Source organism: Quercus suber, unplaced genomic scaffold (assembly GCF_002906115.3).
Source record: "Quercus suber isolate HL8 unplaced genomic scaffold, Cork oak 2.0 scaffold_28, whole genome shotgun sequence".
NCBI lineage: Eukaryota > Viridiplantae > Streptophyta > Magnoliopsida > Fagales > Fagaceae > Quercus > Quercus suber.
Genome location: NW_027069493.1, coordinates 776,814 through 798,153, shown reverse-complemented (window position 1 = coordinate 798,153; position 21,340 = coordinate 776,814). Strand labels below are relative to the sequence as shown.

At 34.8% G+C, this 21,340-nt stretch overlaps 3 protein-coding genes across 3 annotated transcripts; all 3 read left to right on the top strand.

The window, feature by feature from the left end:
* The first annotated feature begins 39 nt into the window (after positions 1–39).
* LOC136061454 (intracellular protein transport protein USO1-like) lies at positions 40–1,845 on the top strand. Its single transcript, XM_065769418.1, has 7 exons — positions 40–181; positions 259–346; positions 432–478; positions 613–702; positions 837–890; positions 1,575–1,652; positions 1,750–1,845. Exons 1-7 carry the CDS (start codon positions 146–148, stop codon positions 1,843–1,845), a joined length of 489 nt encoding a protein of 162 aa, XP_065625490.1. The 5' UTR covers positions 40–145.
* A 991-nt stretch (positions 1,846–2,836) lies between these two features.
* LOC112022534 (uncharacterized) lies at positions 2,837–12,719 on the top strand. The gene is made up of 15 exons (XM_024055145.2): positions 2,837–2,970; positions 3,048–3,135; positions 3,222–3,268; positions 3,403–3,492; positions 3,628–3,681; positions 4,367–4,444; positions 4,542–4,610; positions 4,686–4,838; positions 4,922–5,048; positions 5,783–5,823; positions 6,951–7,040; positions 7,124–7,228; positions 10,073–10,222; positions 10,490–10,599; positions 10,711–12,719. The coding sequence occupies exons 1-15, from the start codon at positions 2,935–2,937 to the stop codon at positions 10,784–10,786; spliced, it is 1,314 nt and encodes a 437-aa protein (XP_023910913.2). The 5' UTR covers positions 2,837–2,934; the 3' UTR covers positions 10,787–12,719.
* Positions 12,720–16,369: 3,650 nt separating this feature from the next.
* LOC112022532 (uncharacterized) lies at positions 16,370–21,109 on the top strand. The gene is made up of 2 exons (XM_024055143.2): positions 16,370–16,831; positions 20,299–21,109. The coding sequence occupies exons 1-2, from the start codon at positions 16,480–16,482 to the stop codon at positions 20,838–20,840; spliced, it is 894 nt and encodes a 297-aa protein (XP_023910911.1). The 5' UTR covers positions 16,370–16,479; the 3' UTR covers positions 20,841–21,109.
* The last annotated feature ends 231 nt before the right edge of the window (positions 21,110–21,340 follow it).

Sequence of the window (21,340 nt, the reverse complement as noted above, 5' to 3'; positions counted from 1 at the left end):
CCGTTAAAAAAATAAGGAGGGACGGTTTTTTGCTAAATTATTTAAAATATATAATTTGGGTTGGAGAAGAGAAGAGAAGAATCGCAGGGAAAGGGGGCAGCCAGAGTTTGTTCAAATCATCTCTCTCTACTCTCTACCCAATACCATGGATGCGCACCACGCCTCCCTTGGTCGACGAACGGTACACTTCTCATCCCATCGCTTTCTGAATTTCAATAATCCCCTTTTCTTCTATTTGATTATTCCTTCAAATCTCAGTTGGAAGAGATTCGTCAAAAGAGAGCAGCTGAGAGATTGATCAAAACTTCTTCTGGACCAGATCTCACCCAACCTTCCCTTCACAATGGTTCGCACCATCTCTCTCTCTCTCTCTCATAATCAAATTAATTTTTTTAAAATTTTTAAAATATATATATTTTTTCTTTACACAGATTTTTTTGGAATAAAAAAATCAGAGAGCGGAAATCGACTCACAGAGGTAGGGAAAATAATTTGTAAATAATTTCAATTTGGAGAAATTTCCACAGATTTTAATTTTTAAGCCTTAGTTTTTGATCTTGCCGTTATGTTTTAGTCTTTTTTTGTTAATATGGTTTCTAATTGGTGTTCCAGGCCGATGTTAGTGGTTTGGTATCTCAGCTACAAGACCTACAGAGGAAGAATGCAGAATTGGAGGAAGAGAACAATAAATTGACTTCAAAGGTAACAAAACTCCATTAAATTCTCTGTATGTTATTGTTTTGTTTATAATATACAGCTAAGGAAGCTTCTTTTTTTTTTTTGAGTAATGAATTATATGATCAATTACTGATTAGTTTGATATTTTTCTGTTTCAGCTTCAAACGAGGGAAGCTGAGAATGATGCGCAACAAAAGCGTTTGACTAATCTGGTAATTGAAAGCCCATTCATTATTCTTCACTATGTTTTGCAAAGATAGGCTGTGTTGGTTATCATTCCCTTTTGCATTTGTCAGTTTATTTGTTGTTTGTGTACAAGCACTTTGTACATTGTTGGCACAGGGTTAAAATGATGGGAAGTGTGTGTGGAGCATGATCTATTGAGTTGGTTATACTAGGGTTCAGGGGAAAATTTGGTGTTCTTACAATTACTGGGATATTTTTGGTAATTGAGAATACACTAGCCGCCCTAGGCTCATTATCGCAATTTCACACAAGCTTTGTAGCTCAAGAAATAGGGCTGTATATATATGCTCATGATCCTTGTAAATCCTTCTGTAGCTGTTATAATTAAACTGCGTGCGTGTTCTCACTTATATATTTTTGGTTGGTTAAGTCGTGGGAGCAATCCATAATAGTAATTTCTAAATGAGAAATCTAATTAGAAACTCAAAAATGACACACCACCCAGCTAGATATACATATAGTGAAAACCTTGTCTTTTTCTTTATTTTTTAATTCTAGATTTTCTTTGAGGTTGAGATTTTTGCTTCTTTTGCTCATTCTTTATTTGTCCTGCCTAAGACTTTTTGTCAGGCAAAACTCTTCTTGATGTTTCAGTTCAATTTTTTTTTCCTCCCTGTATTAGCTTATGTTGTTTTTGCCATCAATTTCAGGAACAAAACACTGTACCATCTCTGAGAAAAGCTTTAAAGGATGTCGCGATGGAGAAAGATGCAGCAGTTGTTGCACGGGTACAGACTGTGCATGCTATATGTTTTCCTTACATGTTTACTAATTCATTTTGTTTTCTTCTGTTCTTTACCCACAAAGTCTCATATATTAGTGTAGGAGGATCTTTCTGCCCAGCTTCGTACACTCAAGAAACGTCTAAAGGAAGCAGAGGAAGAACAGTATCGAGTATGCAATCAGTTTCTATATATATGAAGGCATAGGCTTTTTTTTTTTTNAATACTAGCATTAAACAGTCACAAAAAATTTAATGTAATAAAATAGATCAAGATTTAGTAGTTGGATTTGGTGATAAGTCCTTCCTAATTCACATTATATTGAATGAATTTCTTTTTGTAATAACAAAAAAATATGATGTAATGAAGTAGATAAAGATTTAGTCTTTGGATTTGGTGATGAGTCCTTCCTAATTTACATTTTATTGAATGAATTTCTTTTTATAATATAGAAGGTTTTTAAAAAATTACTAAATCCCTGTTTACATGTAATCCATAACTCTTTTCAAAGCCTAAAAATCTTATAAGTCACATTTTCGTTTAATCCTAAGTTGTCAATTATGTTTAGATGGTTGTTATGATTTGTCCATTTGAACAAAATATTTTCAAGTATTGATTTATTTTGATGTATCATTTCATGAGTTACAATTAATTATATATACAATATAAAATAAATATACCTCATGGTTCTATATCATATCAAGTTATAATTCAAAATTAAATAATTCACATTTTTAATATCATCATTACATTAACAAACATGTTACAAGTGAGAAAAGTTAAAAAAAAATAATAATAAAAAGAAAATTATATATGTGAATAAATAATGGCAAAAAAAGGAGAGTTTAGCAAAATTGGTAAAAAAAAAAAAAAATTTATTAACCTAAAAGTCAAAATTTATCAAAATGGATCAAAGTCTAAGTGACATAGATTAGTGATTCATATTTCATTAATTAGTAAGAAATTTTCTCATAAAATGGACAATATTATTTCAATATGATTGTTGTTTAAAAATTAGTCAACGAAATCAAGAAACTTATAACTCAATAATATTATCTATTGAGAATCGGCATTGTCCATTTGAGATATTGTAATTATTGAATTATTTTAAAAATTAAAAACTAAAAAAGAAAAAACTTAAAACCGTTAAAAAAATAAGGAGGGACGGTTTTTTGCTAAATTATTTAAAATATATAATTTGGGTTGGAGAAGAGAAGAGAAGAATCGCAGGGAAAGGGGGCAGCCAGAGTTTGTTCAAATCATCTCTCTCTACTCTCTACCCAATACCATGGATGCGCACCACGCCTCCCTTGGTCGACGAACGGTACACTTCTCATCCCATCGCTTTCTGAATTTCAATAATCCCCTTTTCTTCTATTTGATTATTCCTTCAAATCTCAGTTGGAAGAGATTCGTCAAAAGAGAGCAGCTGAGAGATTGATCAAAACTTCTTCTGGACCAGATCTCACCCAACCTTCCCTTCACAATGGTTCGCACCATCTCTCTCTCTCTCTCTCATAATCAAATTAATTTTTTTTAAAATTTTTAAAATATATATATTTTTTCTTTACACAGATTTTTTTGGAATAAAAAAATCAGAGAGCGGAAATCGACTCACAGAGGTAGGGAAAATAATTTGTAAATAATTTCAATTTGGAGAAATTTCCACAGATTTTAATTTTTAAGCCTTAGTTTTTGATCTTGCCGTTATGTTTTAGTCTTTTTTTGTTAATATGGTTTCTAATTGGTGTTCCAGGCCGATGTTAGTGGTTTGGTATCTCAGCTACAAGACCTACAGAGGAAGAATGCAGAATTGGAGGAAGAGAACAATAAATTGACTTCAAAGGTAACAAAACTCCATTAAATTCTCTGTATGTTATTGTTTTGTTTATAATATACAGCTAAGGAAGCTTCTTTTTTTTTTTTTGAGTAATGAATTATATGATCAATTACTGATTAGTTTGATATTTTTCTGTTTCAGCTTCAAACGAGGGAAGCTGAGAATGATGCGCAACAAAAGCGTTTGACTAATCTGGTAATTGAAAGCCCATTCATTATTCTTCACTATGTTTTGCAAAGATAGGCTGTGTTGGTTATCATTCCCTTTTGCATTTGTCAGTTTATTTGTTGTTTGTGTACAAGCACTTTGTACATTGTTGGCACAGGGTTAAAATGATGGGAAGTGTGTGTGGAGCATGATCTATTGAGTTGGTTATACTAGGGTTCAGGGGAAAATTTGGTGTTCTTACAATTACTGGGATATTTTTGGTAATTGAGAATACACTAGCCGCCCTAGGCTCATTATCGCAATTTCACACAAGCTTTGTAGCTCAAGAAATAGGGCTGTATATATATGCTCATGATCCTTGTAAATCCTTCTGTAGCTGTTATAATTAAACTGCGTGCGTGTTCTCACTTATATATTTTTGGTTGGTTAAGTCGTGGGAGCAATCCATAATAGTAATTTCTAAATGAGAAATCTAATTAGAAACTCAAAAATGACACACCACCCAGCTAGATATACATATAGTGAAAACCTTGTCTTTTTCTTTATTTTTTAATTCTAGATTTTCTTTGAGGTTGAGATTTTTGCTTCTTTTGCTCATTCTTTGTTTGTCCTGCCTAAGACTTTTTGTCAGGCAAAACTCTTCTTGATGTTTCAGTTCAATTTTTTTTTTCCTCCCTGTATTAGCTTATGTTGTTTTTGCCATCAATTTCAGGAACAAAACACTGTACCATCTCTGAGAAAAGCTTTAAAGGATGTCGCAATGGAGAAAGATGCAGCAGTTGTTGCACGGGTACAGACTGTGCATGCTATATGTTTTCCTTACATGTTTACTAATTCATTTTGTTTTCTTCTGTTCTTTACCCACAAAATCTCATATATTAGTGTAGGAGGATCTTTCTGCCCAGCTTCGTACACTCAAGAAACGTCTAAAGGAAGCAGAGGAAGAACAGTATCGAGTATGCAATCAGTTTCTATATATATGAAGGCATAGGCATTTTTTTTTTTGGTTCTTACTAGATCTCTTGAATTAGGCTGAGGAAGATGCTGCAGCCTTGAGAGCAGAACTGAATTCAATGCAGAGACAAGCGATGAATCCACTTGGTGGAATCAGCTCCATTGGTAATCCGCCAGATCATGTACAAATCTTAGAAAAGGAACTAGCTAGTTTAAAATCTGAGTTACAGGTTAGAACTGTTTGTTTTAATTTTATTATCTTTCTTTTGAAGTGTTTGTTTATGAGTGTCTCATGGTGGCTTACATTTTATAGCAAGTGTTAGTATTGAGGCAGCAAGAGCAACAACGATTAGTGGAGGAGCAGGCCCGGATTTCAGCACTCGTTTCTGAAAAGCAGGAGTTGGAAGAGAAACTGACAACTATATCTAGAAGGGCTTCAGGTATTATCCATGAATTGTTTTTTGTAGTTTGTGTTGTATATGCAATGACTCTTGAGATTTGATGATATTTGCTATTGTAATTCCAAGATGTACATAATAAGGGCAATGAACTAGAAGTCGTTTCATAACAAAGCTTCTTTCCATGTAAACAAATCGCTGAAAATATCTATTGAGAGATGCCAATGACCTTGAGATATTGACTATTGCTGTCATGAATTTTACCCTTCAAGGAAGTATGGACCTTTAGAATACCTGTTCATTATTTGTCCTGTTTTGTTTGTCAGATTTTGTTTGCATATTTGACTTGATGTTTGAATTTATCTCTCCCTCCCTCCCTCTCTCTCCACACAAACACAAATACACTTATTTATATATATGGATCTATATATACATATATGTAACTGCCCTAGATCTTGCAAGCCTTTAACGTTTTCATTTTTATTGTCAATCACAAGAACCCTACTCAACTAAATAAGGCCTATGTAGTATGTACATAATTACTTGGGAGTTAGCTGTTGGAATCCTTTTTTGTCTTTTAATTTTGGGTAATTTGTAGAGCCATATCTTCTTTTAATCACATGGCATCAGGCCTTCCAGTATGGTTATATAGCTAGATTCTTTGAAGATATCTTATCTGCAGTTGTCATTGCCTTCTGGCGTATAAGAAATGTTTAGAAGATCTTTTCTACTAGCATGTTGTTCAACTATTGTGTACCCTTGTTTGTGCAATGCAGAAGAAGTTTCAGAAAAAGTGGCACAGAAGGAATTATCATTGGTAAGAGAATTTCTTGCTTGCTTGTACTATTTTTGATTGGTCCTGGATTTGGGGTTTCACACATTGTTCTTCTATTTTAGAGTTTCAAGTTTCTCTTAGATTTTCCCTTTGAGACTTCTGTACTTTTTTCACTGTGTTCATCATTGTGAACATGAAGTATATTTGATCATTAATAAAATTACATTAATTACTTATAAAAAAAAACACAAAAGAGAATTTCCTTGCTTGATGATCTTGTTTTGAAATTGCAGAGTAGCTATTTCTGTAGTTTTGATCTATCAACATACCTTGTTCAGTCATAATTGGGTGAATTTGTTAATTAGTTATTTGCAAAGAAATTGTGTTTGTTAATCGTTATGTCCAGTACTGGTCTTTTGTAGATTGTAAATGAGCTGAGTATTAAGATTTCAAGACTATTCATTTAAGCTTATTTCAAACATAAGCCCAACTTGAGCTCATCATAAACTAAATTACATGTTCAAGCTTGGTTCATTTTCTTGTTGAACAAGCTCAAACTTGTTTATTATATACTTGATGAACTTATTATTTTTCCCTATATAGTAAACACTAAGACCAAAATTTTGTTTTGTTAAAAATATGTATAATTTTTACTACAAAATGGACTATTTTATTATCAATACACAAAAAATAATAATTTTAGATCTTATGAACTTATTTACAAACTTACATAATCCATTCTCAAATCTATATAAGTATATACATATATATATATATATATATATATTTACATGTATTCATATAAACGTATAATATTATATATACTTAAATCAAGCCTCATACTCATGAGTTTATTCACAAATACATTATTATGTTTGAGCTTGGCTCATTTGCTAAATAAAGAAACATAGTCTGAGCTGGCTGGGTTCATTTACAACCCTAGTCTTTTGGAAAGTTCATATGAATTATCCCAATACCTTAGTTTTTTCCATAACCATGGGCCCATGGTATCTCAACTTGTCTCCTCACTTTTCTTTTCCTTGTTGTGTCTTAAATTTCTTGGTGATATTGTGATCATTGTTTGATGAACCTAAAGTGGGCACATATTTTGGACGCTTATGTTATGCTGTTTTGATCTTTATTCTGTGTTTTTATTTTCTAAATTGCAGGAAGACAAGGAGAAACTTGAGAAGCAGTTGCATGATATGGCAGTAGTGGTTGAGAGATTGGAAAGTAGTAGACAGAAACTTCTGACGGAGGTTGGTCTTAGCTTACTCTATTATTCTTCGGTAAAATGTGCTCTCCATTTGATGGAAAAGATGCTTGATTATGTTTTTGGCAGATTGATTCCCAATCTTCGGAGATAGAGCGGCTTTTTGAGGAAAATTCTAATCTCTCAAGTTCTTATCAAGAGGCAATGGGTGTAGCAGTGCGCTGGGAGAATCAGGTATTGATCATGAAGGTTCTACAGAATTTTGTTTGTGAATTGGGAACTGTCTGATTCCTGTATTCTCATATTTTATCCAAAGAGCATGGTAATTTTGTTGTTTTCTCTACAATGCAGTAAATCTGGTTTCTTATAGATAGACTAACTGTTAATAATCAGTGCATATGTGGCACATTGGTGGTACCAGGTTATGACAGAAAATGACAAGTAAACTAATAAAATACGTAATAAGGTAATAATAACTAATAAAATTCTAACTTGGGAACTAGTCCTATTTTGACTAGTAAACTAAAAACCTAGTAAGGTAATAATAACTAATAGGGTAAATTCCACTAAATACCCCTGAGATTTGAGCTAATACCAACCAAGTCCAAGACAATTCAAAATTGTCCAAATTGGTCCCTAAACCCAACTGAGTCTCTACTCACTGTTAACTCCATTAGTCAATTTTTCTCCTTCTCTCAAACCTGTCTCTTCACAGGCTCCTCTCTGTGACTCCCTCTTTCTAACCTCAAATCCACCACAACCAACTAACAACCCAATAGAAACCAATACCAAAACTCAACCAAACTCATAGCAATAAAACCAAAATCCTCCCCAACAAAATCCAAATTAAAAAAACCCAACAGTGTTGTTTTTTTCTGCATTGTTTGTTTTTCTGCACAATGGTGTTTTTCTGCAGAATAGGTCTGGTTTTCCCTTGTTTTGATGTTACAGGGTTCTTATTCTCAAAAAAAAAAACCCAAAAAATATTACAGCAAACTGACCACCCCAATGGAACCCACCACCCTGCAGGAAATCCACCACCACCGAAAACCCATAGCAACAAAACCAAAATCTTGCAACAAAACCCAAAGAACTTTCTCAGTAAACAAACATGGAAAAAAAATGATTGAATGGAACCAACAAGCAAAACTCAATGAAGAGGAAAACACAACAAATTAAGTTCATTTGAAGATTTAAACCCAAATCACAACTTGCAATCAAGAACTATGACAAAAAATCAGCCTCTTAACTCAAAATTCTAATCCAAAACAAACCCAGTCAATCAAAACATCCACTAACCAAACCCCCAAATTCACAGATCTCAGCAAGAAAAAAAATTGCTTTGATCTATGTGGCTCTGTGAGCATCCACTACCAACCAACCTATAGCAAACCCATCATCGCCAATCGAAACCTAACCACCCGTAACCCACACCACGGCACCGTCATAAGCACCACGAGAGAGAAAACCCAAACCCTCCAATGCAGATTTACACCACGAACCACCACTAACCCACCCCATGGTACCGCCGCAAGACCATGAGAGAGAGAAGGTAAGGACTCCAACGCTGATCCACACCAAAACCCATGACTTACCCGAACCACAGTGCCTCTGCAGAGACCACGTGAGAGAGAAGAGAGGGTGAGTGAGTAAGAGAGAAGAAGAGAGGTCTGAGAGTGAGAGGGATTAGAGTATCAGAGAGAGAAGACAGAGAGACGAGAGTAGAAATATTAGAGAGAGAGAAAATAAAAATAAATAACGGCATTACAAGCTGTTTAATTTTAAGGACTAAAATGGTCAATTTTAAAATGTTTTGGACCTGGTTGGTAATAACCCAAACCTCAGGAGTAGTTAGTGGAATTTACCCTAACTAATAAAATACTAACTTGAACTCAAAGAAAATGAAATTAAGATATTAAAGATCTTTAGAAAATTCTAGGCTCAACAAAATCACCAAAATACCCTTATTTCTTAGAGATTGTAGAAATTATAGTTTTCCTCTAAATTTAAATTGACCTTTTTTTAATTATAAAAACCAAATAAAAAACTTTTTTAACCCTTGGAGACGTATATCTAGCCTTTAAAACCTCATTGCTTTTACTGAAATTGGAGTTCACACATAGGCCTTATAAAATAAATCTTGAATAGACGAATTTGCAAAGTTGTAACAAATTAATTTTCCATGGCTGCATCAGAAAATCCTCATTATAACAGGAATAATGTGTTATTATGTGTGTTTTTTTAATCTTTTTGAAAGACTTGGAAAGGGAGGAGAGGGGAGGGACTGAGTCGATAAGGTAATAGCATAAGTGTATGAAGTTCTGATATCTCAGTATAGAGTATAAAATTCTTTTCTTGGTATTCTTTACATAATTTTAATTTCTTCTTTTCTGCTATGTGTGTAAAGGCATATGGGAATCATCCTAGGAAAAAAGTTCTTCTATTATGATTTGTGTCAAAGTATTCATGCTTTGGATTATATCTTCTAACAATAGATATAAAAATGCGGACTAGAGTATTAATTTCTTTTCTTGGTGATCATTTCATAAGAATGCTAACCTGGTCTGTTGAACGCAAACTATGAAATTGAGTTTGCCTTTAAATATGTTTTCTAAATTATAGGTTTGTAGGGATTATGACCATTATTGAATTGAATGAACATTTTATGTTGATTAAGGAGCATCAATTAAGCTTAGGTTTTTCATTTTTAATAAGCTTTTTCTTAGCCAGAGTAGAAGTTGCAGGACTAATGCATATTTCTCAATACTTCTATGTGAGTTTTGGTGGTATACTTGAGTTTTTTTTTGGAGATATAGAGTAATAATAACAATTGCAGAGGTGGAGAAAACAAAAATTGTGACTGTAACTTGATTAGATTTTGATCTGTGTGTTATGTCTGGCAAGTAATTAAATTTTAGATCATGGATGCATTAAAGAACTCACAACTTTGAAGGCTTTAGGGGACTGTCTAACCTATTTATTGTCCACGAGAAATTATCTGCAGAAATCAATATTTTGATTCTTGAAGTTGCACTTTCTGTTTTAACATTAAACCCTGCCTGACATATGACTTTGTAGGTGAAAGACTGTCTTAAGCAGAATGAGGAGCTTCGTGAAACCGTAGATAAGTTGAGAACAGAGCGGGCTAGGGGCATTCCTGAATCTTATAGAGATGGGGTGAACGAGACTGGTTCGTCAGCATCTACAACTGAAATTCTCTCTCTCCAGGTGAGTGATGATTTAATGGTTGGAGGTTTTATTCCTTTGTTTTATGTGGACATCAGTTGAGTAAGAACAAGTCCAATGTTAGAACTTTACAGCAAATTGTAAAAACCGATTAAGTGGGTTTGCCAGAAGACCTCATCAATTAAAATTTTTGAAGGTTTTTTTTTCCTTGGGCCCTTCTATGCTTCACTGTGCGGTCTCATCCTAAATTCTTATTTGGTTATACTTGCTGTGTGATATTTTTGCTGGTCTATATGGTTTTGTTTGTAGGGCCAACTAGGAAAAGAACAGAGCAGAGCAGAGGCACTGTCAGCAGAGGTCATGCAGCTCTCAGTACGACTTCAACAAATCACACAAGCATATAACGGTCTTGCACGCGTGTAAGACTCTCTCTCTCTCTCTCTCTCTCTCTCTCTCTTTCTGTTATCAAATTCGTTTTGGTATTGAGTTATGAAAGATAAATCTTTTGTTGATTATTTTTCTAAATGCAGCTATAAGCCCGTGTTGCGGAACATTGAAAGCAGTCTCATCAAACTGAAGCAAGATGGGTCTGTGACTGTGCGGTGAATGCAGGAGCAATGTTGTGATATTTTGCATAAGGCCGCTAAAGCAGATCATTCATGTGTAAAGGGTTTCAAATTTGTGTTGGCATTTTTTACTTTTTAAGTTTTAACACTGATGATGATAGACATGGCTTTTCAGAGTGACACTGATGAGACAATTTTGTAGTGCAATATCCTGGTAAAAAAAAAAAAAAAAGAAAAGAAAATAACAGAAACCTCAATAAGTAGTAGAACTTGTGCACTGAATTCAACGTTCGATGGATTAGGCTGAGTTGAGTTTGTGTAATTTGAAAAGAAAGTCAAGATTAGGGTCGTAAATTTTTTTAGTTAATTTTTTTACTTTCTTATATCAAGAACTCAAACCCAATTTTTGGCTTGGCTTGGGTTTGATTTATGGACAATTTAAATAGAATTATAAGTTTATTATGGTTATCAAGAAACTAATTCAAGTTCCTACATGGTTAATCTATAATTAAAGAAACAAAATTGATTTAAAAGGAAGGGGATTTTTTTTTTTTAATTTAAAAAAGATCCAAAATAATTTGTCCCAAACCTCTGTCTCTAGTGCTATTAGGGTGGGGTTGGGTAGTGGTGTAGGTAGGGGTGTAGGTCTAAGGTGTAAAACGTATCAATCATCACACGAAAAAAGGATTGCAAAGTGTTAATAATGAAATAAAAATTAATTGCACAAGTTAGACGTGATCTTATCTCAAAAACGTCCACATTAAAGAAAAAGAAAATGAGAAAATTATTTTATGTTAGACATTGATGTGTTATAATTTGACAACAGCCTGTCTATTAGTGGTGAAAACATGTGCACCTGTCTAATTGTTACCACCTGTCATTTATCAATAGGTGAGGTGGCATCCATTTCTTCCAAAAGTATATGTCATAGACATAGATAAACATTATATCGCTTTAGTAAGATTAAACCCATAATCGTTCATAGTTTTCTACTTTTAAAGGAATCTCTAGCTTTATTAGTATTATTAATGAAGCTTTATGGCATTGAGTTTTCACTTAACCTTGGTTAAATAGTTTTCAAGAAAAAAGAAAAAGAAAACAATGGCTCTCACATCTTGATGGAAACTAGTTGGTGAAAAAGCTTACTATATTAATAAACTAAAGGGAGGAACATAAAAAGAAAAAGCTCTTAAACAATTCTTTTTGAACGAAATTCCTTGGTTTATGCCAACAATGCTTATTAAGCAAGTAATCATGCCCATAATTAAAGTATTTTGGAACCTTTTTAAAGTGTCTTACAGTCTTATGATAGAACAAAGTAATGAGAATTGAGTTTTTGCTGACACATTTCAAGTCATGAAGAAAAAAACCATATGCTTCTGCATCCCAAGCCGCAAGCACAAAGAAAGCAACCATGGAGACTCAGATAGTTCTCCCCAGAAACAACACTCACATCACAAATCTAAAAAAGGTGGCAAAAGCAGAGGCCATGCTTCCACGGCTCCTGCTGATCATGTTGGAGCCAACCATTCTGATGCTGCCAATGCTAACTCTGATGCTGGCATGGCTGTTGCTATGATGGGTGCATCCCATGTGTCCACGGTCGCCAGCACCGATGGTTTTGGTGATGGCAGTGGTCATGGTGGCGGCGGTGATGGTTGTGGTTGATATGCTATTGAGAGTTGGTATAGCATTTCCCTTTTTGCTTCAATGTTATTGTCAAATTATATTTGTTGTTATTTTTTAGAGGAGGTGATGACATGTTGGTTTTGTTTTAACTCTCCTTCTCTTTTCAAAAATTTTCCCCTTATGCTTTTGGATTTTTTGTACTTTTGATTCGAAAGAGTGTGTGTGGACAATGTGAATGTGGTGGATTCTGTAAGCTGGTGAGAATAGATGAGGAACCATGATAATGTTTTATGTGTGGCAGATTGTACGTTTTTTGAGTTTGTGAAATGAATTCTTTCTCTAAAGTTTATGCTTTTCTTTCCTATGATTATATGGCTCTCCTTTTCCTATCTATGGTTTTTATTTTGGAACTATATAGTCAGAGGCCACATTAATGAAATATTTGGCATTGGCTTGGCAGTTCAGCTGTCATAAGCTGATGGTTCAAGCATTATGGATTTATGCCATTTCATAATTATAATTAAATAAATAAAGGCAATCTCATAATTCATTCACCAGAAAAGATAATCTTGAAGTCTCTTCTTTCCAAAAACTTGATTTATGGACTTGGCTTCATGGTAATGAGTACTTACATGTGAAACAATCTTTCGTCATTCCTCAGTCCATGCAGAAAATGTGTTGGGTGATGAAATTGGATGAACAAGCATGATCCGAGAAGAAAATGGGAAATTGTTAATGCCTTTTAAATCTGACTTGTTTAGGCTCCCAAATGCATGAGACATCCTGTTTGAAATAATTTGCTTCAAAGGATAGAGGATATTGAAAACATAATAATGTCAATACAATGAATTAACTTTCATGTTTGTTCAACGGATAGAAGATATTGATTCAAATGATATCTTTTGTTCTTCTCAAAAAAAAAAAAAAAAAAATCTGTAATATATCAAAATAAATTTCCAACATTTCCTTCCTTAGATTTAAATTAATTAGTAGAGTACCTTTCTTTTCATTTTGATCCATCTATCATTTTAACATAGATAAGAACTAAAAAATTTGTGATTTAGTGATATTATCCGATTCTTCGTGAAGATTAATTTGGATTCGAATTCACTGTTTCTTGTAAAAAAGAAAGAAAGATGGAATTACTATAATAGCTAAATCTTGAAAAAGGAAAAGTTCACCCAGAACGTAGTATATATGATGGGAGCATGAAGATCAAACTAACTTGAGCAACTCTAGACTCTCAGTCTAGACCAGTCAAATCCTATCTAATTGCAATGTATGCGTGTGGAATTGTTAATCGAGGGCCTTCATTTTTTATATATATACAGCCCCTTCTTTAATTTAACTGATCATAGATCAACCTTTAGGGCTCTTTAATTGGGTGGGTGAACGATTTACGTAGAGCAAGCTTTTCCTTACGTCGGGCTCTCTAATTGATAGCTCACGTTGTGAAAGATACATCTTGTAGGTTAGGTTGACACAAACTTACCAACCTGAACGCCTAGGGGCACTTGGTCTATATTCTACTGAGGCAAGGAACAGGAACTTATAGCTTCCACAGCGAAATTAGTTTGTAGAGCTCATCATAGGAATGTTGAACCTTGGGTTGATTTGATTAAAATCAGCACTTGTATTGGCTTAATGAGAGAAGGGGTTCCGAGGTTAGAGCCTTAATTGGTTTTAAAAAGTGTTATTCTATTTTTCTTAAAGGCCAGTGTTGCTCTATCAGGAATGGAGATAGCACTAGAGTTAGGCATGAATTTGAATTGGTAAGTATTCGTTGAGAAGTTTATTAATTGGTTCTACTCCTTTTTAAAAGTCTTAAAGCGAAGGATCTTCTTCTAGAAAAATGGGTAGGAGGATGTTTATAGGCTTTCCTTCAGCTTATCAGACAATTTGTTACAAGTTTTGAAAGTTATTCCCACCTAAAGGTTTAATGACCTTCTAGATGTCAGTTTGGACTAATTAGAGCATCTGCATTAGTTGATGCATAATTTATGTCTATTTTGCAAGAAAAAAAACATGTTTTTTCTATTTTACACACACACTTTTACAAAACAACTACATTAGTTTGTCTATTCTACACATTTATTCAATAAAATATTCATTCTTGACTCAATACCCAGCCACCATCAAAGATCAATACCCAGCCACCATCATCAACCCACACAACCACCATTATCAAGCCAGCCTCCATCATCAACCCACCCATCAAAATCCCAAAAACACTAATCAAAACCCACGGATCAAAATCATCAAAACCACTAATCAAAATCATCGGCGATTTGCAATGGCGAGAGCAGCGAAGATCAGTGGAGGAATAGAGCGTGAGGTGAGAGTTAGTCCAGAGAGAAAAAGAGAGTGAGGTGAAGAGAGGAAAAAATAATAAAATATCAAATGCAAGAGCTATAGTAACCATGTATATATGCACGATTACTGTAGCACATGCACGGTTATTGTAGCATTTGTGTATTTATGCATAATTTTACACCCACTAATGTAGATGTTTTTTTTTAATCAAAATGTGTAAAATGCCTTACTTTTTCTACTTTGCAAGAGTATGCAACCACTGATGTGGTTACCCTTAATGAGGATTTTTGGCTGAAGTCAGCCTATTAGCTAGCCAGTAGGAACTCTAGATTTAGTTTTACCTTTGAAGAGGGTAAGTGGGTTTATTAGAAATCTAATTCCACTCTTAAATTTTTTTTTTCTCATAACATTTTTGTTAGAGAAGTTTTGCCTTCCAGAGATTGGCTATACCTCCTCCCTAGTTCGTGGAGTGTTCTTTTCCTTGAATCTATACCTTTTTTGAGAGTGTTGCAAGGCAAGTAGGATTGTAAACAAGCCAAGTTTTTCGAGTGTTGAATGTTCAACCTCAACTTAACAACAAAAATAAAATGTTCATGCTCAACTCGAGCTTGAACTAAGCCTATATATAATGTTCAAACTTGAGCTTCTCATAAAGTCCACAACTTTGCACTCGATTTGGCTTGACTTAATTCATTATTCTAGTTGAGTTTGAGCTCAATATTAAGCTCTTAAACTGGATTCAACACAAGTACATTATCAAGCCCATTTGGTTTGAATAATTGCTCTAAAATTCCAATTAATTTGGTTTGAATAATTGCTCTAAAATTCCAATTAATTAACGGATTAATACAATTTTAGCTCATTTTTCAAGCCCATACAAACTACCAAATCCATAAACAAGCCTAGGCTTTCTTTTTTTTGGGGCTTGGGCTTGGGCTTGGGCTTGGGCTTGATTATTAAACAAACCTAGAACTAAGATTTAAGTTTGGCTTGTTAAACAAAGAAACATGAGCTAGCTTTTTATTGAGCCAAACCCAAAATGTTTTTGAACGACTTTGTTTATTTATAACCCTAGAGACAAGCTCCTTTTGGAATCCTATTCAAGACTAGCTCTTGCAGTCTTACTCTTAAGTGGTTCAAATGTGAAGATACTAGGTTCGAATCTCATAATGAAAAATGCTTGGAAAAATCTCATGCCCTTAACTCAATGCCCACTAGTGCCATCGCGAGGTCGAGATAATAGTAATGGCTCACTAATTCCCCTACTTGCAGGCCCAAACCTAATAGATATGATGCTACTATATCATTTTGATGGCCCTCCTAACATTTTTCTTCCATAAAAAATAATAATAATAATAATAACAAGGAAAGGTTTGGAGGACATTCCATTTCCTACATTCAACAACCTTAGACCAACAACGCAACAACTATAGTTGACGAAGTGACACTCAAAAAGGACATATTTTTTCTTTGTTGGATTCTTTAGTTAGCGATTATTATTATTATAATTTGGGCTTGATTAAGATAAAGCCACAGTAAGCCCAAATTCTTCTAGGGCCCAAAATTACCAAAACGGACGAGAAGCCCAAAAGTAAATAACTAGATCAGAGTTTCTTATCCACTGACCCTCACTACAACATAAGCACCACGTATAAAATCCCCCACGTGAACATCACGAGCATTCACAAAACTTCTAAACCTCACCACCTGGCCTTGCTCTCTCTCTCTCTCTTGCCCAAACCCTAAATCTCATTCTCTCTGTTTCTCAGTGAAAAGCAATAGCTAATAGCTATGGCGAGGCAAGGTTCTATTGCGACGCAGCAGCCGCCGAAGCTACGATGGGGAGAGCTGGATGAGGACGACGGAGAGGACTTGGACTTTTTGCTGCCGCCACGGCAGGTGATCGGTCCCGACGAGAACGGGATCAAGAAGGTGATTGAGTACAAGTTCAACGACGATGGCAATAAGGTTAAGATCACAACCACCACTCGCACTCGTAAGCTCGCTAATGCGAGGCTTAGCAAGCGCGCCATCGAGCGCAGATCTTGGCCTAAGTTCGGCGACGCAGTTCACGAGGACGTCGGAGCTAGGCTCACCATGGTCTCCACCGAGGAAATCCTCCTCGAGCGCCCTAGGGCTCCTGGTTCTCTCTCTCTCTCTCTCTCTCGCTTGCTCACTTTTTATTTATTTTTGTGTGATTTAAGGAATTAGGAATTGTTTGGGTGTGAATTTGGAATTGGTTTTTATTTTTTTATTTTTTTTTGGTTTTTGTATGCTGTGGTGTGTATGGATTTTGTGCGCCAGGGTTTGTACGATTAGGATTTGTTTGTTTGTATAGAAAAAATCTACAGAGCAATTCTGTAATTTTTTTTTTTAATTATGGAAATTTGTGAGAGGATTACTTGGGTAAAAAAAAAAAAAAATTAGGATTTACTTAATTTTTTAAAGCGAAGATGATTAAATTCTGGTTTGCTTAAATTTGTGTTCTTGGAGAGAATGAGAGAGGAGCCAATTATTAAGCCATTAAGTGTCAAATGAAGATTGATTGGAATTTCGTGGTATTTGTTGTGATTTCCTAAATATGATTCTAATTAGTAAAAAATTTAGGTATGATTCCTTAGGTGCGGTTCTTTATATTCCTCAATTAAATTCAACTATGTGGCTGCATTGACCAATGCAGTACAAAAGGTGCTGTCTTTGCCAAGAACAATTAAATTCAATTATGAGTTTCATTGGTCAAAACAATCATATGGATGAATAATTGGGGAACCTAAGGTACAACACCAATGGAATTGTACTTAAATCTTGTCATTTGAATTAATAATTCAGTTGTTTTGTGGGAAAAAAAGAAAAAAGATATACTTGGTAAAGGTGGCTATTTAATTCAGTTGTCTTATTTATTGGTAAGTTTACACACACCAGGGGGGGGGGGGGTGCCATTTGAGCTACGGCCCATTTGCTCGACTGTTCACTTACCAATATCTGATATTGGTAAGAATTTACATGACACCCACTGAAAGAAGCTGGAAAGTCTAATCTATTTATTGGCAATTGGTATCCCATAAATAGCGTAAGAAACCCTGATTCATAATTTTATAGAAGTGCTGGATTTGGCTGTTAACATTAAATCCTCTTGTGGTTTTTTAGAATTTCCTAGATTTATGTTTGCTAAATGGCAAAGAAAGGGGTCAATGTAGGAAATGATCCAAATTTCACCATGGTTTATCAGTATGACATATACCCCATTCCCATGTTTATTTTCCTCAATTTATTTCCTTGCTTTGTGTTTATAAGCAACTGCTTTGTCTTCATAAACAAACTAGAAGGTAAGTTGTATTGCTTTTATGCACAACCTAATCGGTGAAAAAAATGATTGTCATAGTTGAGTTGTAGGAATGTATTAAAGTTGACCCTGAATGAATCTGCATCTGTAAAGTTGCTCGTTGTCATTTATTTTTATTTTAAAAACTTAGATTTTATACTACATCGGTGTAATTCTGAGTGCTGAATGCATTTTACTTAACGTTTGCATTCATCTATTGTTTCAATGACAAACCATAGAACTTGAGTGTGTTAATAATTTCAATTAATATAAACCTTTGGGTGTAATATTTACTCTTTTGCTTTAACCTGTTACACTTTGCTTCTTGTTTTTCTTTGTCATATATGTATATTTAAATGTTGGTCAAGGAATTAGGCAATGACATACAACTAGTGGCTTCTAGGGTTGTTTATTGTTACAAACTTGTAAAACCTGATTACTATTTACTAGAGATAAGTATCTTATGACTATTTAAAAAAAAAAAAAAAAGGAATCTCAGGAGTACTTAGGGTTCAACATAGCAAGGTTGGGAAGTAGAATTAGAAATCTAAGTGGCTGTTTTGATGATTATGAACTGTTGTTTTGAGAGCAAAACATTTAGTAACAATGAAATTTGATCAGAGTTCATTGTAAGAAACAGAAGAGAGAGGAAGAAGTATGTGATCTTGTCCCATTACTTGAAGGACTAGAAATTTCAACTAATTACTTAAGTATGTGCCTGTACTTATTGTTGTATATTTTGTTCTCAACCAGTCCCAAATCTGAAAAAAGGAGGATTTTGATAGCTTGATGGCTATGTGGCCAACTCTGATTAGTCTATTGAGGATTCATGGCCAGCCCCAAAATTTGGGAATAAGGCTTGGTTGTTATTGTTACTTTATATGCAAGTAATGATCTTCCTAGATAAAGAAAAGTAATGTGGAGAGTATGTTCACTGGTGTCAGTAAAGAGAATAGAAATGAACTGATTTTTTTTTAAAAAAATTTTAAAGGAGAGGGGGGTGAATTCTAGATTCCAATGTTTGGATGTTTTGGGGAATGGATGGAAAGGAACATGCGATTGCCTTCCACGCTCACCTTTGTGTTCTGCCCAAAAGGGAGCAGAATGGAGATTTTCCCGCACCAACATTCTCATTCTTGTATTTACTCGTATTTATTTTGGTAAAATAAGGGAAGGGCCGAAGGGGGCTGGGGGAGGTTCAAACCCCAGTGCCCAGGCACCACAATAGGTGTTGGAATTTCTAGGGTATCCCTCAAATCCCTTGTGTATACCCTTGATTAATAGAAGGCATAAATAAAACATGCTGGTGCCTGGTACCAAAGACAGAAAGAAATCAGGGATTTTTTGAGCAGGCTACAGTACTTCAGCAGGTGAGGAGGGAAATGATAGGAAAATTATAGGTTTCTTTCCTCTCCCTTCATTTATCCTAAACATACAAATGTAGGAAACATAAATCCTTTTTCTTTGTTATTCCTTCCATTCCCTCTTCACACATCCAAATAATTTGAGTGTTCAAACTTTAAGCAAGGTAGATCTTGACACCATTAGACAAATGTAGTTGTTCACATGAAAGCCCTAAATTTACCATAACTGTATATTTCACTCCAACATTAATAACTAAACTACTTTTGGATGACTGTGTCATACAAGGTTTTATATCTTTTGCAAGTCATTGATGGGCAATGGACATTAGGCTATTTGACTTAATTCTAAATATGGGTGCTGAAAGTTGGGTATTTCAAATTTAATGTCTACAAGATGTTTGAATTTTAATGGGTCTAGTTTATGGAATTCGTTAAGATTTTGATAAACCATTGCATTTAATTGGATATGGCTCACTTCTTGATTACTTGTCCTTTAGTATGCCCAATAACCTTTTTATAGATTCCTCTAATAATGGTGCCATTAGTCCACAAAGTGTGTATAAGAAATTTAATCAGGGATTTCACTAGCAGACTATGTATGGCTAATATATTTTGAAAAAGGAAATTTGTTTTGTGCCACATGTATGCTTCATAATGTGTAATCTACTTTTGATGTGGGTACGAATAAGTATATTGTGTCTCAAGCAGTCCAATGCATGCAAGTTTTTTTTCACATGAATTTATTACTCCTTTTGATATTAAAATTATTCTTTGGCTTAGTTACTTTTAACCTTTCTTAATACCTCACACTTTAAGTTTTGTTATTGCTATTGATATGTTGTTGTGAACATTGTAATTATTTGACCACAAGTAAATGGATGAGGGCCTTGTCAATGCTATCAACATCTTTGAAACTGTGAACAGGTAGCAAAGCAGAAGAACCAAAGGCTGGAGGAGACCCCTTGGCTCAGCTTGGGAAAGGAGGTGCTGTTCTCATGGTTTGCAGGACATGTGGTAAGAAAGGTGACCACTGGACTTCAAGGTGCCCTTACAAGGATCTTGCTGCACCACCTGAGGGATTCATTGATAAGCCTGCCTCATCAGAAGCTGCGACAACTGCCACTGGGGCAAGCAAGGGAACATATGTTCCTCCAGGCCTGAGAGCAGGGGCAGGGGCAGAAAGAACCGGATCTGATATGAGACGCAGAAATGATGAAAACTCTGTTAGGGTCACCAATCTATCAGAGGACACACGGGAACCTGACTTGCTAGAGCTCTTCCGGCCGTTTGGTGCCGTAAGCCGGGTTTATGTTGCTGTTGATCAAAAGACTGGCATGAGTAGAGGATTTGGTTTTGTTAACTTCGTGAACAGAGAGGATGCTCAGAGAGCCATCAACAAACTCAATGGGTATGGTTACGACAATTTAATCCTTAGAGTTGAATGGGCCACACCAAGAACCAACTAGACCATGTGCGTGAAGCACTCTCTCTCATCAGCTAAGGAAGGATAATATTATTACCCGGCCTGTGACACTTTTGGCAGGATATTAGTCTTTTTCCAAACCTCTGTTCAGTTGTTCTATGTTGAATCCGCTTGCTCAAGATTTCTTGCGCCTTTTGGTATTTCATTTTCATATGTATGATAAATGATGAGCTATTTAAAATTTTGCATGACCAGTGGCTGTTTTTATTACAGTTGTTTCTTTGATGATATGAGATAAGCATTTTGTTGGAAGGTTCTGAAGGTGGGATATTAAATTTTGACTTAAAAAAAAAAAAAAAAAGTATGCCATGCTATAAAAGGTCCGTATAGATCTTAGTTCTGTAGTCATTAGTTTTTACCAAAAGGGGTGACAATGACATTCTTAAGAAATATGGTTGATGATAATTGACATGCCTTTACACTCTTGAACATTTGATTTTATATTCTCTATTCAAGCAGAGCAACAACAGGTGCTAGCTAGTA

What these genes read in the sequence shown, in the direction of transcription:
- LOC136061454 (XM_065769418.1), top strand. Translation starts at nt 146, where the DNA reads ATGGATGCGCACCACGCCTCCCTTGGTCGACGAACG. An exon ending in GCGGAAATCGACTCACAGAG is followed by an intron (nt 479 to 612) that starts GTAGGGAAAATA and finishes TTGGTGTTCCAG; the next exon opens with GCCGATGTTAGTGGTTTGGT. An exon ending in AAAAGCGTTTGACTAATCTG is followed by an intron (nt 891 to 1,574) that starts GTAATTGAAAGC and finishes CATCAATTTCAG; the next exon opens with GAACAAAACACTGTACCATC.
- LOC112022534 (XM_024055145.2), top strand. Translation starts at nt 2,935, where the DNA reads ATGGATGCGCACCACGCCTCCCTTGGTCGACGAACG. An exon ending in GCGGAAATCGACTCACAGAG is followed by an intron (nt 3,269 to 3,402) that starts GTAGGGAAAATA and finishes TTGGTGTTCCAG; the next exon opens with GCCGATGTTAGTGGTTTGGT. An exon ending in CAGTGCGCTGGGAGAATCAG is followed by an intron (nt 7,229 to 10,072) that starts GTATTGATCATG and finishes ATGACTTTGTAG; the next exon opens with GTGAAAGACTGTCTTAAGCA.
- LOC112022532 (XM_024055143.2), top strand. Translation starts at nt 16,480, where the DNA reads ATGGCGAGGCAAGGTTCTATTGCGACGCAGCAGCCGCCGAAGCTACGA. An exon ending in CGAGCGCCCTAGGGCTCCTG is followed by an intron (nt 16,832 to 20,298) that starts GTTCTCTCTCTC and finishes AACTGTGAACAG; the next exon opens with GTAGCAAAGCAGAAGAACCA.